At 42.2% G+C, this 14,359-nt stretch overlaps 1 protein-coding gene across 1 annotated transcript; it reads left to right on the forward strand.

The window, feature by feature from the left end:
• Positions 1 to 5,332: 5,332 nt before the first annotated feature.
• On the forward strand, positions 5,333 to 14,301 carry ACAT2 (acetyl-CoA acetyltransferase 2). The gene is made up of 9 exons (XM_059842004.1): positions 5,333 to 5,490; positions 5,581 to 5,715; positions 6,866 to 7,047; positions 8,208 to 8,325; positions 9,089 to 9,232; positions 10,338 to 10,460; positions 11,155 to 11,309; positions 13,384 to 13,494; positions 14,057 to 14,301. The coding sequence occupies exons 1-9, from the start codon at positions 5,442 to 5,444 to the stop codon at positions 14,222 to 14,224; spliced, it is 1,185 nt and encodes a 394-aa protein (XP_059697987.1). The 5' UTR covers positions 5,333 to 5,441; the 3' UTR covers positions 14,225 to 14,301.
• The last annotated feature ends 58 nt before the right edge of the window (positions 14,302 to 14,359 follow it).

The following is a 14,359-nucleotide window of genomic DNA, read 5'->3' on the forward strand; positions in this document are numbered from 1 at the left end:
TTGTGTTCATGAGCATGTAGAAAGTATTCCTGCATTTTTTACCCCTTGTCAGCAGCTAGTTATTTTAAATTTATCTTTACAAGTGTAGATTACATTTATGGGAAATATGCTAGCTGAGCAAGAGGCAGGCAGCCAGGGACATGTAGAGATAAGTGGAATCAGCCTACAGAGCTTAATATTCTGGGCTGCCTTCATTCTGAACTTTCAAGTTGGTAAGTGTATTATCAGGCTACGCCTGAAATTTTTGTTTTGGGAAATAAAGGCAACAATTTGGTAACCAGTCCTCTGATACTTTTGGGAAGAGGACATTTAACTGAAATACTCTTTTGTTCTGTTTGCACATGGCATTACACAGTGAGAATTAACCTGGGACTGTTTAGTGCTGCTGGAACAAACGTGTCAACACCTGCCTTGGGCTGTGTTTACAGTGTGGTAACTGGAGTAAATTAGCTTTTCAAGTAATAGGTGGTATCATAACCCCCAGCAGCAGCACTGGTCTTTGGAGGAGAGGGCATGTCCTGATCTGTCCAAGCATCAACACAAAAGCCAAATTCATATAGTGATTCACCTATAATGATAAAATGGAATAGGAACCAGATTATGAATGAGTGGGCAGCACAGCTCATTGGGTTTTAGGTTCCTTGAATGATGGTGTGTTACTCATTAACTTAATTATCCATTAAGTGGATGGCTCCTCCTTGGTTTTACTGGCTCAGTTTTGGGTTTCTGTTCCACCTCTTGGTTTCACACAGAAGCCATGTGGACCAACACAATACTACAATGTTTCCCAGCTCTGGGGGATGCTATTTGTCCCTGGGGAAGGCAGGCTCTGAGGGAAAAAGCTTCCTAGTGTAAAACACTCACAAAAAAAATTAGTCTGCAGGTCAGGAAAGTGAGGAATTAGGGGGAAAATGACATAAAACCTTTTTCAAAAGTTAAAAGAAAAAAAAAAAGTTTGGAGTACTGCACATACTCTTGGCATTTTAATGGACCTTGAAATATCAGGAACTGAAGAAAGGCCAGTCAGCTGTAGCAAAGGCTGTCCTTGACTTGCAAGGACAGGAGATGGAGCAAGGCAAACCCGTGGTACATCTGCAGCAGAGAATGAGCTCTCAGGCACACTGGAAAAGGCTGCTGCAGCCTACAGGTGTGGGAGAAAGATAAAATCTGTGGATTGCACTGAGAGGAAAGTGATACAGAGAGGTCCTTCAGGTAAAGATCTAGGCTGCAGAAAGCCCAAATTTGGCATCAGAGAACTCTTTCTTTTAGAGAAGTTTCCTGAATGGGAGGCTGCAGGCTTAATGCAGTCTTTATATCCCCTACTAACATGTTTTTATGAGTCTTAGTGGAATTATCACCTATTTTTCTTACATCTTTATAGCAAGAAGTAAATAAACTTATTCAGAAAGCTTTTGCAATAATTACTTTTTATTTATATATATGTATGGAGATATATATATATATATATATATATATATATATAGTGAGTGAACTCCAGAGCCATCCTGAAGACATCCCCTGACTGATAATACTGATAATCCATCCAGATACAATTACAACCAAATGGTGACTCAAGTTAAATTCATTTTTGGGGATGCTTGATAAATACTGCAAGCTTGCATTTGGAGTACAGGTGTGCCTATTGTTGCTAAGGATATAAGCCCAGGTGTTTACTATACTTTTTTTTTAAACCATAGAAAGGCCAAGATAGTCTTAGTAATGCAAACATTTTCCTGGCTGAGGGGAAGGCTACATTTTTCAATTAAACACCAATTAGATTATGAACATTCCCTTACAAAAATGGATTCAAGGAAAACACAGATTGGTCTTAACACAGCCAAAGACATTTCATTCCCTTGATTTCCAAGGACCCTGTCTGTCAGGTGGAAGATTGAGAAATTTTAGAAAATGTAGCTCTTTCCCTCACTGAGAGAACAGTGTGTCTCTGTTTTTAAAACTTGCTTTCTATGCTGAACCTGCTCATAGACAACTGAATCTCAGTCCACTGCTAAGAAAACCTGGAAAATGAATTAATTGGCTTTCTACACATGAGGAAAGGTTTTAAAGCACTAAAGGCATCCAGGAAGCCTGAGTTCCCTTAGCAGATATTAGTCCAATATAAGACTTTATAGACTAGAGAATTTGCTGTTACAGGACAGTTGTGAAATCTATCTTAAAAAATAGGATTATCTCATATTGAGATTTATTAATTTACAGTAATTGGATTTTGTTTGGTTTTTTTTCCTTTAAGAGCTGCAGCTTAGTTTTTATTAAAATCACATTCCCAACAAACCTGGTTTTGCCAATATTCATTGACCAAGTGTCAGATTTAAGGAAAAAAAAGCAAGGGCTTAGCATTTTGGTAACAATACTGATCTTTTAAAAGGTCAGATTTAGAAAAAAGTTATTTAGCAGGAGAGTAAATCGGTGAACATTGAAATCCTATAACTTTTCGTCTATTTCTAACAAAACCGAGCCACCATTAACAAATGAAAATGCAAAAATCTTTGCACCTTGAGTATTTAACAGAAGGCACTTGTCCATTTGATTGTGTTCATAGCAAAGTAGTAAATAAACTTTGTGCAACTGATAGCAGGTAAGATTTCTGTTCTGAATTGATTACTTCATTTCCCAGAATTTAGATTTCTGAGAAATGGCAAAATGTACCAGCATAGGGCAGTAGTTTGTTATTGAGTATTATGCTGCTTATTAACTACATTGAATTTAAAAGCACAGCTGCCTACTCCCATTCAGTAGTGTTTTTTCTGCATTTTAATAACGTAACTTTGATCTGTACCATGCATGTTGCATAATTATTTGCCTTTGTGCGATTGCTACATTATTTTGCTATGTTACATGCCCCTTTTGTGCTTTTGGATCTTAACCCTGGATACCATCCAAGCAGAGTTAAATAGAATACTGCAAACCTGATAGACATACCAAGATAAAATTCATCTCTGTTGTCTTTGGGTGCTCCAGCCTCACAGCCTGGTTTGTCACTAATGTTGAGCTGCAAAACTGTTCTGCTGGTTGGGGCTGAGAGCAAAGGTGCAGCAGGTCAGCTCACTGGGGTGAGCTGGCCTGAAGGCCCTAAGGCTGCTTCATATTTGAACTTTTTCTGTCTGCTAGTGAATTCTGGGGAGGGAAGGGACTGAAGCCTCACTTTATGTTCAATTCAATACTTGTAAAGTTTTAAATTCAAGAGAATCCTGTTCATAAGGGTTACTTCAGGTGTAGTGTCAGTTGTGGACTTGGAACACCTGCTGACATTTGATCTGAGCTCATCTCACATTATTGATTTTGTATTTCCATCGATGGCCTTAAGTTCTAATCAGTCAAATGTTGCATTAAGAATGACATTTTGCTATGTGGTACAGTTGATAAACGAGGTTACTTGGTGCTGCCCTCATGTCTGTGGTACTCTCTAGTGAATTTTGAAAATGTGCAGGGACTACATTCAGTCATGCAGGGTTGCTCAGGAGCTGTACAATATTTTTCTAAAACAATCACTGTATTGCTTAGAATCCTAGATTCCTGAGTTTTGCTTTTATGTTAATTCTTACTTGCTTGGTTCTTCTACTTCCTCTTTTGAAAAGGGCACAAAACATGTTTTTCCCCTCCAGATTTAGTCTTACATTATTGTCAGTGTTATCAGCTGCTCTGAGTGAGCACCATTAAAGAAAAGCAGTGCTGCATGCATGTTGCCAATTAATGCATCCTTTAATGCACCTTAGGAGTCTGGTACATCAGTCTGCCTAAGCATTTAGCTGCCTGTGGGCTTTTCCAGCAATTTCCTTTCCTGAAGATATCTGAGGGGATTTCATCTTTTGCTGAAAGCTGGAAACTCCAAAGTAACTGAAGAACACATGGTTTTCTACTTTGGCCTTATCTTTCACAAATACCAAATTACCTAAAAGGAGGAATGCATTTTGAGTGTTGGAGTCCTGCAGCATGATTTAACAGAGTTATTAGTGAAATCCAGGCCAATCTTGCTTTCCATAGCTGAAGTAGGATTTTTTCCCTATCAAGTAATGCTGTAGTTTTTTACAGTTTAAAGCAAGAATAGAGGCTGATAAGGAGTCAGAAGAATTCAACTCAGAATTGTAGTGCTCCTGCTGCTCGTTGTGCCCTCACAGAAGGTTCAGATGCATTTTGTGGATGCAGATTTAATACTGCCAAGTTCAGATTAGCCAACATGCAGGATGTGACCACAGGTGTACTGGTACATTCACTGCATATATAACCACATTTATGTTTGTGGGTGTTTGTCATCACATGCTGTGTGCTTTTTTTAGGACTTAATTTGTTCTTCTGTTCTCTCTATGAAAACCTACAGAATTTTACTACCTAGATAGAAAAAAAAAAGTCTCCCGACAAGCAACAGCTCATTTTCTAACCATCTTCTTGGCCTTCAGATGCAAACTCAATGCAGTGCTTTGGCTGGCATGTCCCTTAGGCCGGGTATCAGTGAATGAGGAAGGAAGGAGTAAGGACTGAAGATCAAGGCTATGCAATAGACCAGTTATTTCAGCCCGTGTAAATTTTTTTTTTAACTGTTGTTAGTTGTCACTGTTGTTAGATGTAACTGTTGTTACTTTGACTTACTTTCTTGGTTCCTCCCTTTATTCTATCCCTTCTTCCTCCAGATATCTTAATATTATTGCTTCCCACCTCGCATCTCTAGGCTTCCCACCTACATTTCCCGCAGAGAAACATTCCTGCCTGCCCGTCCGGTTGGGCGTTGCGGCCACTGGTGCAGCCGCCTTCCAGCTCCTTCCAGTTCGCTGGCTGCCAGGAACTCGCCGTGTCCTTCCAGGCTACCTCGCCTTTCTCCTTGCAGCATCGCTTCCCACGGAATAGCCTGGGAACAGCCCCCTGTTTGCCTCTTTCCTCAGGTCAGGCAGGAACAGCTTCTGGGCCAGCGGCGGAGCACTGCCAATACTAATATAAATATAAAAATAAATATTATACTGTCCTTAAAGCCACAATATGACAAGAGAGCACTTGACCCGCACGCTTTATTTAGTAAATAAACAATCCAGACGGAACTGGCAGCCGGCGCTGCGCAGGCACCGGGTGTGCGAGCGGGGGGCACGGGGAAGCGCCCGACCCCGGCAGCCCCGGCGTGCCAGGCGGAGCCGCTCCTCTCTCCTGGGAAGGGAGAGAAGAGGAAGGAAGGGAAGGGGTTTGGAAGGAATCGGCCGAGGCCGCCCCATCGATCGCCTCAGGGGGCGGCCGGACCACGCCACCGCCCGCCCGGCCCCCGCGCTGTGCTCAGGGGTCCGGCGGCGAATCCCGGCTCGGGCTCCGTCCTGCCGCCCCGCCCGGCGGCGGGCGAGGGGCGGGACCGGCGCCGACTCCGCTTTCGCTCCGGCCGCGGCCGCCGCTCCGATCGGGCTCTCGCCGCTCCGCTCCGCGCCCACGCCGCCAGTGCTGCCGCCATGAGCGCGGATCCCGTCGTCTTCGTGTCCGCCGCCAGGACCGCCGTGGGTGAGAGGCGGCGGCGAGTGGCGGATGCTCCCGGCCGGGCCGGGCGGGTGTCCTGGTGCTGAGCTCTCCCTCTGTGTTTCCCCCTGCCAGGCTCCTTCAACGGCGGGCTGTCGTCGCTCCCCGCGCACGAGCTGGGCGCCGCCGCCATCCGGGAGGTGCTGCGCCGGGCTGGGCTGGCCCCCGAGGAGGTGTCGGAGGTGATCCTGGGTCAGGTCCTCACCGCAGGTACGGGCCGGCGGCGGGACCGCTCCGCCCGAGGCAGCATCCCTTCGGGGCTGTCCCATGGGAACGGCTCAGGTTTCACCTTCCAGGGCGTTATTGGCTACGCGGTTCCTTAACAAAGGGCTTGAGAGGCGTCGTGGCTGCTTCTCCATACGCTCTGGGTGAAAGGATGGGGTTTTGGAAAGGATGTTGTGGGGGACAGTACTGGGTTTTTTTTAATCCCTGAAGTAGCGTATGTGTGTATGTGTAAATGTCAGTTTCTTTCCTTTGTTTCTTTTCTTTGGTCTTTTCTTTCTATGAGCATCTTTCTTACCTTGATCATCTCAGGTGCTAAATTTAACATCCTAAGTAATAAGAACAGATTTTAAGAGCTAGGCCTTCATTTGTGTTTATCTGCAGGACTGACCTGCAAGATCTTGTGATGCAACTTGTTTGGAGACAAATATTTTGATTTAATGAAAATGTAACTGGCAGGGAATTGTTTGTTTTGAACTTGCTCCTGATTTTTCCAGGGTAATGTTTAATCAGTAGAATCATAGGCAGTTTTGTATTTTAAACGTGGAGGAAGGAAATATCTTTTTGTCTTAAAGATGATTCAGATTCCTCTGTATTTTCACTTTGCTGAATGATGCTCTCCTTGTCCTTTTCTTTGTGTACAAAGAGCTTTGGCCTCGGGAGATGCAGACTTTTTTTTGAATATAGTGCTCCTATTATCTCCATCAAGATCACAACAAAGACTGGAAGCTTTCAGGTCCATCTGTGCATAGCTGTGCTTTTGGTTTCCATATGAACTTTCAGGGAAAGTTAACTGCTGGTGATGTTCAGATGTCAAAAAGAAACTCTTCAGAAAGTAGCAATTTAAATGATTTCTCATCCTACACATACAACAGGCTAGGGCTGATCTGAAATAGTGTTTCCTCTGACCTGGCATCAAAAGCAGAGCTGTAGATATAAGACTATCAGTAGCAGGTATTTATTGATCAATATAAATGAGAGAGGTTATCTGTTTAAGTGCTGGGCACTTCTCTATCCAGCAGCTAAAAGTAGGAGCGAGCTCTAAATTTTTGTGGAATCAGGGTATTTTGAACAGTGACAAGGCAGACCTTGATGTTTTTAAGAACAGACAAAAGCAAAATGCTGCCTGTCCCCCCAGGTGCTGGCCAGAACCCCGTGCGGCAGGCCAGCGTGGCTGCAGGAATCCCATACTCCGTGCCCGCCTGGAGCTGCCAGATGATCTGCGGGTCCGGCCTGAAGGCTGTGTGTCTGGCTGCTCAGTCCATACTGATGGGAGACTCCAGCATCGTGGTCGCAGGGGGCATGGAGAGTATGAGCAAGGTAAAGCAGAGGGTTAGACTCGCATTGCGCTGACGTGCTGGCAGCAGAGAGCCCCTTATTGAAACCCTGCGTCTCCAGGCTGGCACATGGGGGCAGATCAAAAGGGTTGCTGTGCTTGTGAATGAATTTACACGTGCAACAGTAGCACACTTCTTTTAAAAAAAGACTTCATACTGTAGCTACTGAAAAGGTGCCGTACAAACACACACTGCATTTAAAATTCCATTTTTATTTCCATCTAACTCTGTTGCAGTGAATTATTTTTGTTGTCATCTCATTGCAGGGGCTCCATGCTGTTGTCTCCTTATCGCAAAAGTTTCATACCTTCTTCGTGTTTTCTCGTGGGCAGCGCCTCAGAGCACTGACTCTTTCTTCTTCACAGAGTAGCCAACTGACTCCAGTTCCCTTCTCAACCAGCCAACCCTCTCTTTTATAGTACTTTTCTTCTCATTGGTTACAGCTGTGGCCTGTTAAAGTCAGGCCTATTCCTAATCTTTGATAATTAGCCCAGCTGCAACTCCGTAGGAATATGATTACTTTCTACACTATCTCTCTTTTCTTATATTCTATCCCCCTGCAGATTTTCCTATGACATGTCACAATACACAGGATTTTTGTATTGCAAGAAGCCCAGAGAAGGAGTAACTGAAAATGTTATTGTTTGCCAAGAAATTAGAGCTTGGAAAGAAAGCAAAGCAGTTTTATTTCAAGGTGTTCATCCCAAGGCTGTATTCAGGAATGGGTCTGAGCTGGTGATCTGATTCCCAAGAAAAGGATGGCCTCTTCTGCCAGGGCTCAGCTGCCTGTGCTGAAAGTGATGTTAACATTTCCTGACAGCAGAGTGCAATTGGGAACTACCTGGAGCAGGCTAGTAGGATGGGAGAACTAAAGCCATGTGGCCCCAGGAATGATGGATTTGGTCTGTGGAGAGGAAACAACACTTGCAGTGTGGTGGTCTGCTACCAGGGGAATGCACAGGCCAAATGGCACGCCAGCTGTCAGCCTCCGGAGGGATGGGCAGAGTGGGCAGCTGGAGAGACTGCCAGGGTTTGGGATAGGTACCTCCAGTCACCAGGCAGGGGTCTGTCACTGCAGTGGTCGGTCTGAATTGTGTACTGGAGATGTAAATATCTCACTCCTTTCAAAATATGCTTCTGCAGGCTCCTCACGTCATTCACATGCGAGCTGGGGTCAGAATGGGAGAGGCTTCCTTGCAGGACACCATAATCCTTGATGGCCTTACAGATGCTTTTTATCAGTATCACATGGGCATAACAGGTAAGTGATGACAGTCCATAAAATGAAATGGTCAACTGAAAGAATTCACTGACAGGAAATTTCAGAAATCTGGAGTTACAAATAATATGTTTCAAGCTTTCCTTATGTTGTAGTCACGAAAAAGAAATAAATGCGTAATATTGAAAAGCATTGAAGGCATTTTCTGTTTTGTTTCTAAAGCTGCTGCTTTCTGTCTGAGCTAATCTCTCTGCACCTCTTCTACATCTGAGAAATTTAATTTCAGAAAAAATATAAATAAAATAATCCCTGTATGTAACTGGAGCATTCAGCAGCAGAGATTTACAGTGAGGGGGTTACGTAAAGTGCCCTGTGGATATGCGTGGTTCTGCAGCTTCAGGTTATTGCACCCTGGTTGGGATGGTCAGCCAACTGCTTTTCCAGACCCTGCCTATGAAACAAAGTGACTGCAGAGTGGTTCCCTTTCCTGAAGTGGCTGTAGAGAGTTCCTGTAGAGAGATCTGAGCATAGTACTTCAGAGAAGCAGTAAACTACAAAAGCTTGTTTGCATATGTATTTATTTTGATAATATCATCTGGGAGGAAATTCCACACAGAAATTTTCACCCTCAAGTGAAAATACAGAAAATCATGAGTAAACAAAATGAGGAAATCGGAATGAAAACGGTTCAACAAACTCAGCTGCTTGCTACAGCAAACATTAATGACTACATTTGTGCTTACAATTTTGCAATTTAAAATTTTGGCATTTCCTGATGGTGGTTTGCATTTTGTTCCCGTTTCAGCTGAAAATGTGGCCAAGAAGTGGCAAGTCAGCAGAGGGGAACAAGACCAACTTGCTGTACAGTCACAAAACAGGGCAGAGGCAGCACAGAAAGCTGGCTATTTTACAAAAGAAATTGTTCCTGTTCTTGTACCTTCTAAAAAAGGTAGGTGTGAATGGTTAATAAAAGCCGATTTTATTTAAGGAAAAAACTGTTCTCTGCCATGGCTCCTGTAATCAGTGGATGGTTTCCCACTTACACAGCCTTTTTGTAAGCATCAGGCCTGTTGCTCTCTTTGTCAGCTTTCAGTGGTTGTATTTTAAATAAGAGAGAAGCAATGCAAATGTGAAATATCTCAGTGTTTCTTTCTGCAAATAGTAATAGTGTTTTATTGGAGATAGAATAACAACTTAGACAAAGCACTGACTTAACATAAGCTTAGATATGGTACCAAAATCAGTGGTTTTCATTTTCTTTAGCCTCCTTCTGCACCGAACTTAAAACAGTCATATTGATCTGGCAAACCTTGCCCACCTAGTAAAATACAGAGTGACAATAATTAGGGTTAGTAGTTAATTATGTAGTCAGGTTACATATGATGGGTATGTTTCTCTTTAGATTTGTGAGGGATATAAACAGACCTATTACAATGCTTGAGCCAAGGTCTGTTTCTTGAGCAGGGGAATTCCTCAGCTCCTTGTAAGGTAGATGCAAAAACTTAATTTTCCAAAAAGAAATCAAGAATTAGTTCTTCAACAATTCCATTGAACAGACACTGCAGAAAAAGTCCTGCATTAGGCTGGCTACAAACTATTTCATGATACCAGTTTAGATGATGATATTCAATGACACTTGACTATTCTTTGTAACAAGATTACCAGAAGTATCATTTTAAATATAGCCTTCTGCAGAAGTATCATTTATAATACAGCCTTCTGCTGAAAGAGAAGGTATTGGGCTAGAAACAGCAAGAACAGTACTGACTTTTGTACATCTAGACAGTATTTTAGCTGCTAGTGTTTGTCTTAGAAAACCTGAGCTGTCTGCCATGCTAGAAGAAGCTGGAGGGTAAAGCCAGTTGTTAAACTGTCCTGAGTTGGCAGCTGTCTCCAGTGTAAGAATGCCTTGTTGGTTGAAAGGAATATGGTGTATATTCCCACTCAGCTTTTTTTTTTTTTTTTTTTTTTTTTTTTTTTTTTTTTGCTGTCTTTCTGTTGAGAAGTGTTTGTGTAATTAGACATTCTTGTGAGCACTATGCTCTGTTTTGCAGGTCCTATAGAAGTTAAAATAGATGAACACCCTCGACATGGGAGCAACCTGGAAACGATGGCAAAGTTAAAGCCCTGTTTCCTGACAGATGGAACGGGGACTGTAACAGCAGCTAATGCTTCAGGTTGGTCCATCTGGCTTAAATGACATGGAAAAGAACAGTAGCTGCTTGTGGCTCAAGGCAGGGTCTCTGTGAGGGGTGTGGCTGCTGTGTTCACTGCTTTGCCGGAAATGGCCATGTGTTTGACAACGTAGGTAGAACTCTATTTTAGATGTGGTGGAGGATTTCTTTAGAGAGCTGTCTTTTGTTTCCTTGTTTTCTATGGAACAATACAAGAGTTTGGGCAATAACAGCAGTATATGATAGGCTGGAAGGAATATTTCCTTTTAAAACTGTCTAAGGGTTTCTGACACTGCAGGTTTGGACAGTGGAAAACTTAACGATTCATGTTTGAAAATATTACTCCTGTGGGAGTAACATTTAAAAGCAGCTTTTAAACATCTTCTCGTATCTTTATGCTGCTCCTTCCAAAGCCTGCCTAACAAGTCTTATGTACTCATTTTTCAGATTTTACTTTGATTCTTCCACCTGCTGCTCTCCAAATAGAATCACAAATGTGTTACATTTACAGCAATATAGTTTCAAGCGTTTGTGGCAGAGAACAGACTTGGCTGGTATGAGCAGTACGGACCTAAACCAGTAAATTATTTGTGATTTTTGTTTTGTCTAGATTGTGATTTTTTGCAAGCAGGAGAAAGTGATACAGTAAAAGCCATAAAGTCCAACAAATACGTACAAGTTGTTTGTTATTCCACAGGTTTAAATGATGGAGCTGCAGCTGTTCTTCTAATGAAGAAATCAGAAGCTGCTAGGAGAGGTCTTATGCCTTTGGCTCGGATTGTATCTTGGGCTCAGACTGGTATAGATCCATCTATTATGGGAGTAGGACCCATTTCAGCAATAAGGAAAGCTGTAAGTAATCACTTATCTATGTATCCATGATGCTAAAACTCTAGGTTTTAATTGCTTTTTGTTTTCTGGCCATGTCTTGTTTTGCCCTGTTCTAAAGAAAACTTAGTAGGAAAAAAGTAAACTATGTGAAAAACAGACTCAAAATAGTGTAATATATAAAATTAGGAATCCTAGTGCTACTAGGCTAGTACCTACTTGTTGGAAAAAGAAAACCTAAATGTGTATGTGTATAAATGGACTTCAGAGCATAAACTAGTCAGGTTTGTGGAAAGGTACCTAGATAACCTAGGAGGCTAAAGATCAAATGTCAGGGATGCTGTAACTAACCTAATTCAGTGATAAGGTTCTGATGCTGTGTCTGGCCAGGTTAATTTTCAGATCATTGCTGGAATGTATTTGCAATAGTACAACACTGAGGGAAGGGCCACTGAGTGCCATCTGCATTAGCCAATGGGACAGTGCCCTTTGTGTTTCAGTTTGGCCTGCAAAAAGCTTGGAGCTTACAAATTGGATTCCTTTCAGGTGTAAGCTAAACAGGAAGGTGCATTCCAAAACCACATCTAACGGGCTCAGAGCATTACTGCACCCACGGATATGCTCATGTTCAGTCCACAGGACAAGGTTCTCAATGCTCCAGTGAGCAGCCCTGCTGGTACCACACTGCTTGCTAATACATCCATAACCCATAGCAGCCCCAGCTGATTATTTGTTAAAGCTTAGCTATGAAAATGAGCATGAAAAGAGCTAAGAACAGGTTTGCTTTAATGTTCCTTATTTTTTTAATACGGTGTAAAGGCCTTATTTTGTTCACCTCTGAAATGTCCTGGTGATGCGGAGGTCTGACCTGAACTCACCCAAGCTCTGTGGCTTTTGACAAGAAAATCAGAACTATAATGCTAAAGCTCTTTCTTACCAGATCTCCAACTGTTCTTTTAAATGAAGGGTGCAGTAACTGCATATACAATACAGTTTTAGTATAAACTGTGGGGCAGACAAGCTGTACCTCTAACTGTATATATACTATGAAAAAGGGCACACTACTTCATAGAGCATGGTCCTAATAACCCCAAGGTTGTGGCTTCAATCCCTTTATGGGCTATTTATTTAAGAGCTGGACTTGATGATCCTCATGGGTCCCTTCCAACTCAGCATATTCTGTGATTAAATTTGTAATGTGTGTTACCAAATGTTCAGAACCTCCATGTATTGTTTATCACTTCAGAATTTTAGAGTAGTACTTTATAGTAAGAGAATGACTGTGTTATACATTAAGTGTTACAATAACATTGTGTATCTTAAGCTTTTCCCAGAAGAATGGGATACTCCATACTATTTTATCTATAGAAAAAGGCTCTCCTTGACTATAGCCTCAGAGGTTCACTAGTCTGGCTAGCCTAGGTTGTGAAACATCAATAGTGACGATTCTGCTGATAAAGTATTGCTGTTAAAAAAAAGTGAGTGGAAGTAAAAATGTACACATGTGAAACATGCCTATGCCTGTACCAGAGTAGGCAGTTGCATCACAAGTTTCTCAAGTGAAAACATGAGCCAAACCATCTTCAAAAAGAGTCACCTGTGAAAAGCTTTAAGTGCCAGCTCTCAATGAAAAGGCAGGAGAGACTGGACAAATCAGATGTGGCACTGATCACTGATGGTTGACACTGCACTATTTCCTGTGTAAAAGTCTCTGTTAATAGAGACTCCCTAATGGAGTCAGACTATGTCCTAAAAAAATGGGTTTTAATCTCTTAAAGCCTGCTTCTGAATGCAGTGCTTATTGTAGTAAGGGCACTGGGTACAGTTTGATTCTCACGATTGCACCACCACTGCTACTACGTGTAAAATAAATAAAGATTTTTATGAGCAGCCACCATTACAGCTCACTGTACTGACTTGTCTGACACTGAAGCCTGTAGTCTTCAATAATTCTGTCATCAACACTGGCTATAAAAAATTGTTTTCCTTCAACTTTTCTAAAGCTTCAAACCATGCAATTTACATCTTATGAAAAGCTTCCTCTGGTCCTAAGGAAGAGCTAGAAGATAATAAGGTCTTATTTGCACTGTTTTCTCAGATTGACAAAGCTGGCTGGACTCTGGAACAAGTTGACCTGTTTGAAATTAACGAAGCCTTTGCGTCACTATCTGTTGCAATAGCAAAAGAACTGAAAGTAAATCCAGAAAAGGTAATGATTTGTAGGCTGGCATTAGCTTACCTCCTGTAATTCAAACTTGTCCCATTCTGTGCATGTGGATTGTAAAGATGAGCACAGCTCTCTTGCAATCCCTTTGGTAAGCAAATAGGGTGGGAGTCCCAGCAGCCATTTCCTCACACTGCTCTGTCCGCTGGCTTTGCTAGTTTCCCAGCTGAACAACTTCCAGTGTTGTTGCAGTGGATTTTTATGCAAATCTAGGCAACTGTTCAAACATACTTAATTCAGAACTTGAAATTGCTGCCTTAGGTATATTTGCCACAGTATTATTTCAGTGATGGCAAAAAGCATGGATGATATTATTCTCCCCTCCCTAAATTCACCTCTTATCTTCAGAGTGAAGACTGCGCCCTTGCAGAAGAAATACTGATTATTACCAGCTGTTGCACTCATATACACTTTCTTGCATGAAATGAGGTTTGGGGTCTCAAGCTCAAAAATAATTAAGGGCTCGATCCCAGTGAAGTAATTTATGTTGAAAATCAGCTAAGCCAGTTAAATGTTCTTGACTGTCTATGTTGGCTTTTTCTTTTAGATCAATATACAGGGTGGAGCTATTGCTCTTGGCCACCCTCTGGGTGCCTCTGGTTGTCGCATCCTTGTAACTCTCCTATATGCACTGGAACGAACTGGTGGAAAACGTGGTGTTGCTGCTCTCTGTATAGGAGGAGGAATGGGAATAGCCATGTGCGTTGAGAGATAAATGTGAGAGAATGAATGAACAGCTAGTGTGAACTAGCTTTGAAACATTTTACTAATAAACTTCTTATAACATTTTAACAGCTCACATATTGTTTGTTTTGCCCAAATGTAAGTAAGCTTACACCGTTACTTTTTG

This window comes from Haemorhous mexicanus, chromosome 3 (assembly GCF_027477595.1).
Source record: "Haemorhous mexicanus isolate bHaeMex1 chromosome 3, bHaeMex1.pri, whole genome shotgun sequence".
In the NCBI taxonomy this organism is placed as follows: domain Eukaryota; kingdom Metazoa; phylum Chordata; class Aves; order Passeriformes; family Fringillidae; genus Haemorhous; species Haemorhous mexicanus.

Bases quoted from the DNA above. Each gene is read 5' to 3' on its own strand.
- ACAT2 (XM_059842004.1), top strand. From the start codon at position 5,442: ATGAGCGCGGATCCCGTCGTCTTCGTGTCCGCCGCCAGGACCGCCGTG. The intron at 5,716-6,865 runs GTACGGGCCGGC...CTGTCCCCCCAG, and splicing joins GGGTCAGGTCCTCACCGCAG to GTGCTGGCCAGAACCCCGTG. The intron at 13,495-14,056 runs GTAATGATTTGT...TTTTTCTTTTAG, and splicing joins TGAAAGTAAATCCAGAAAAG to ATCAATATACAGGGTGGAGC.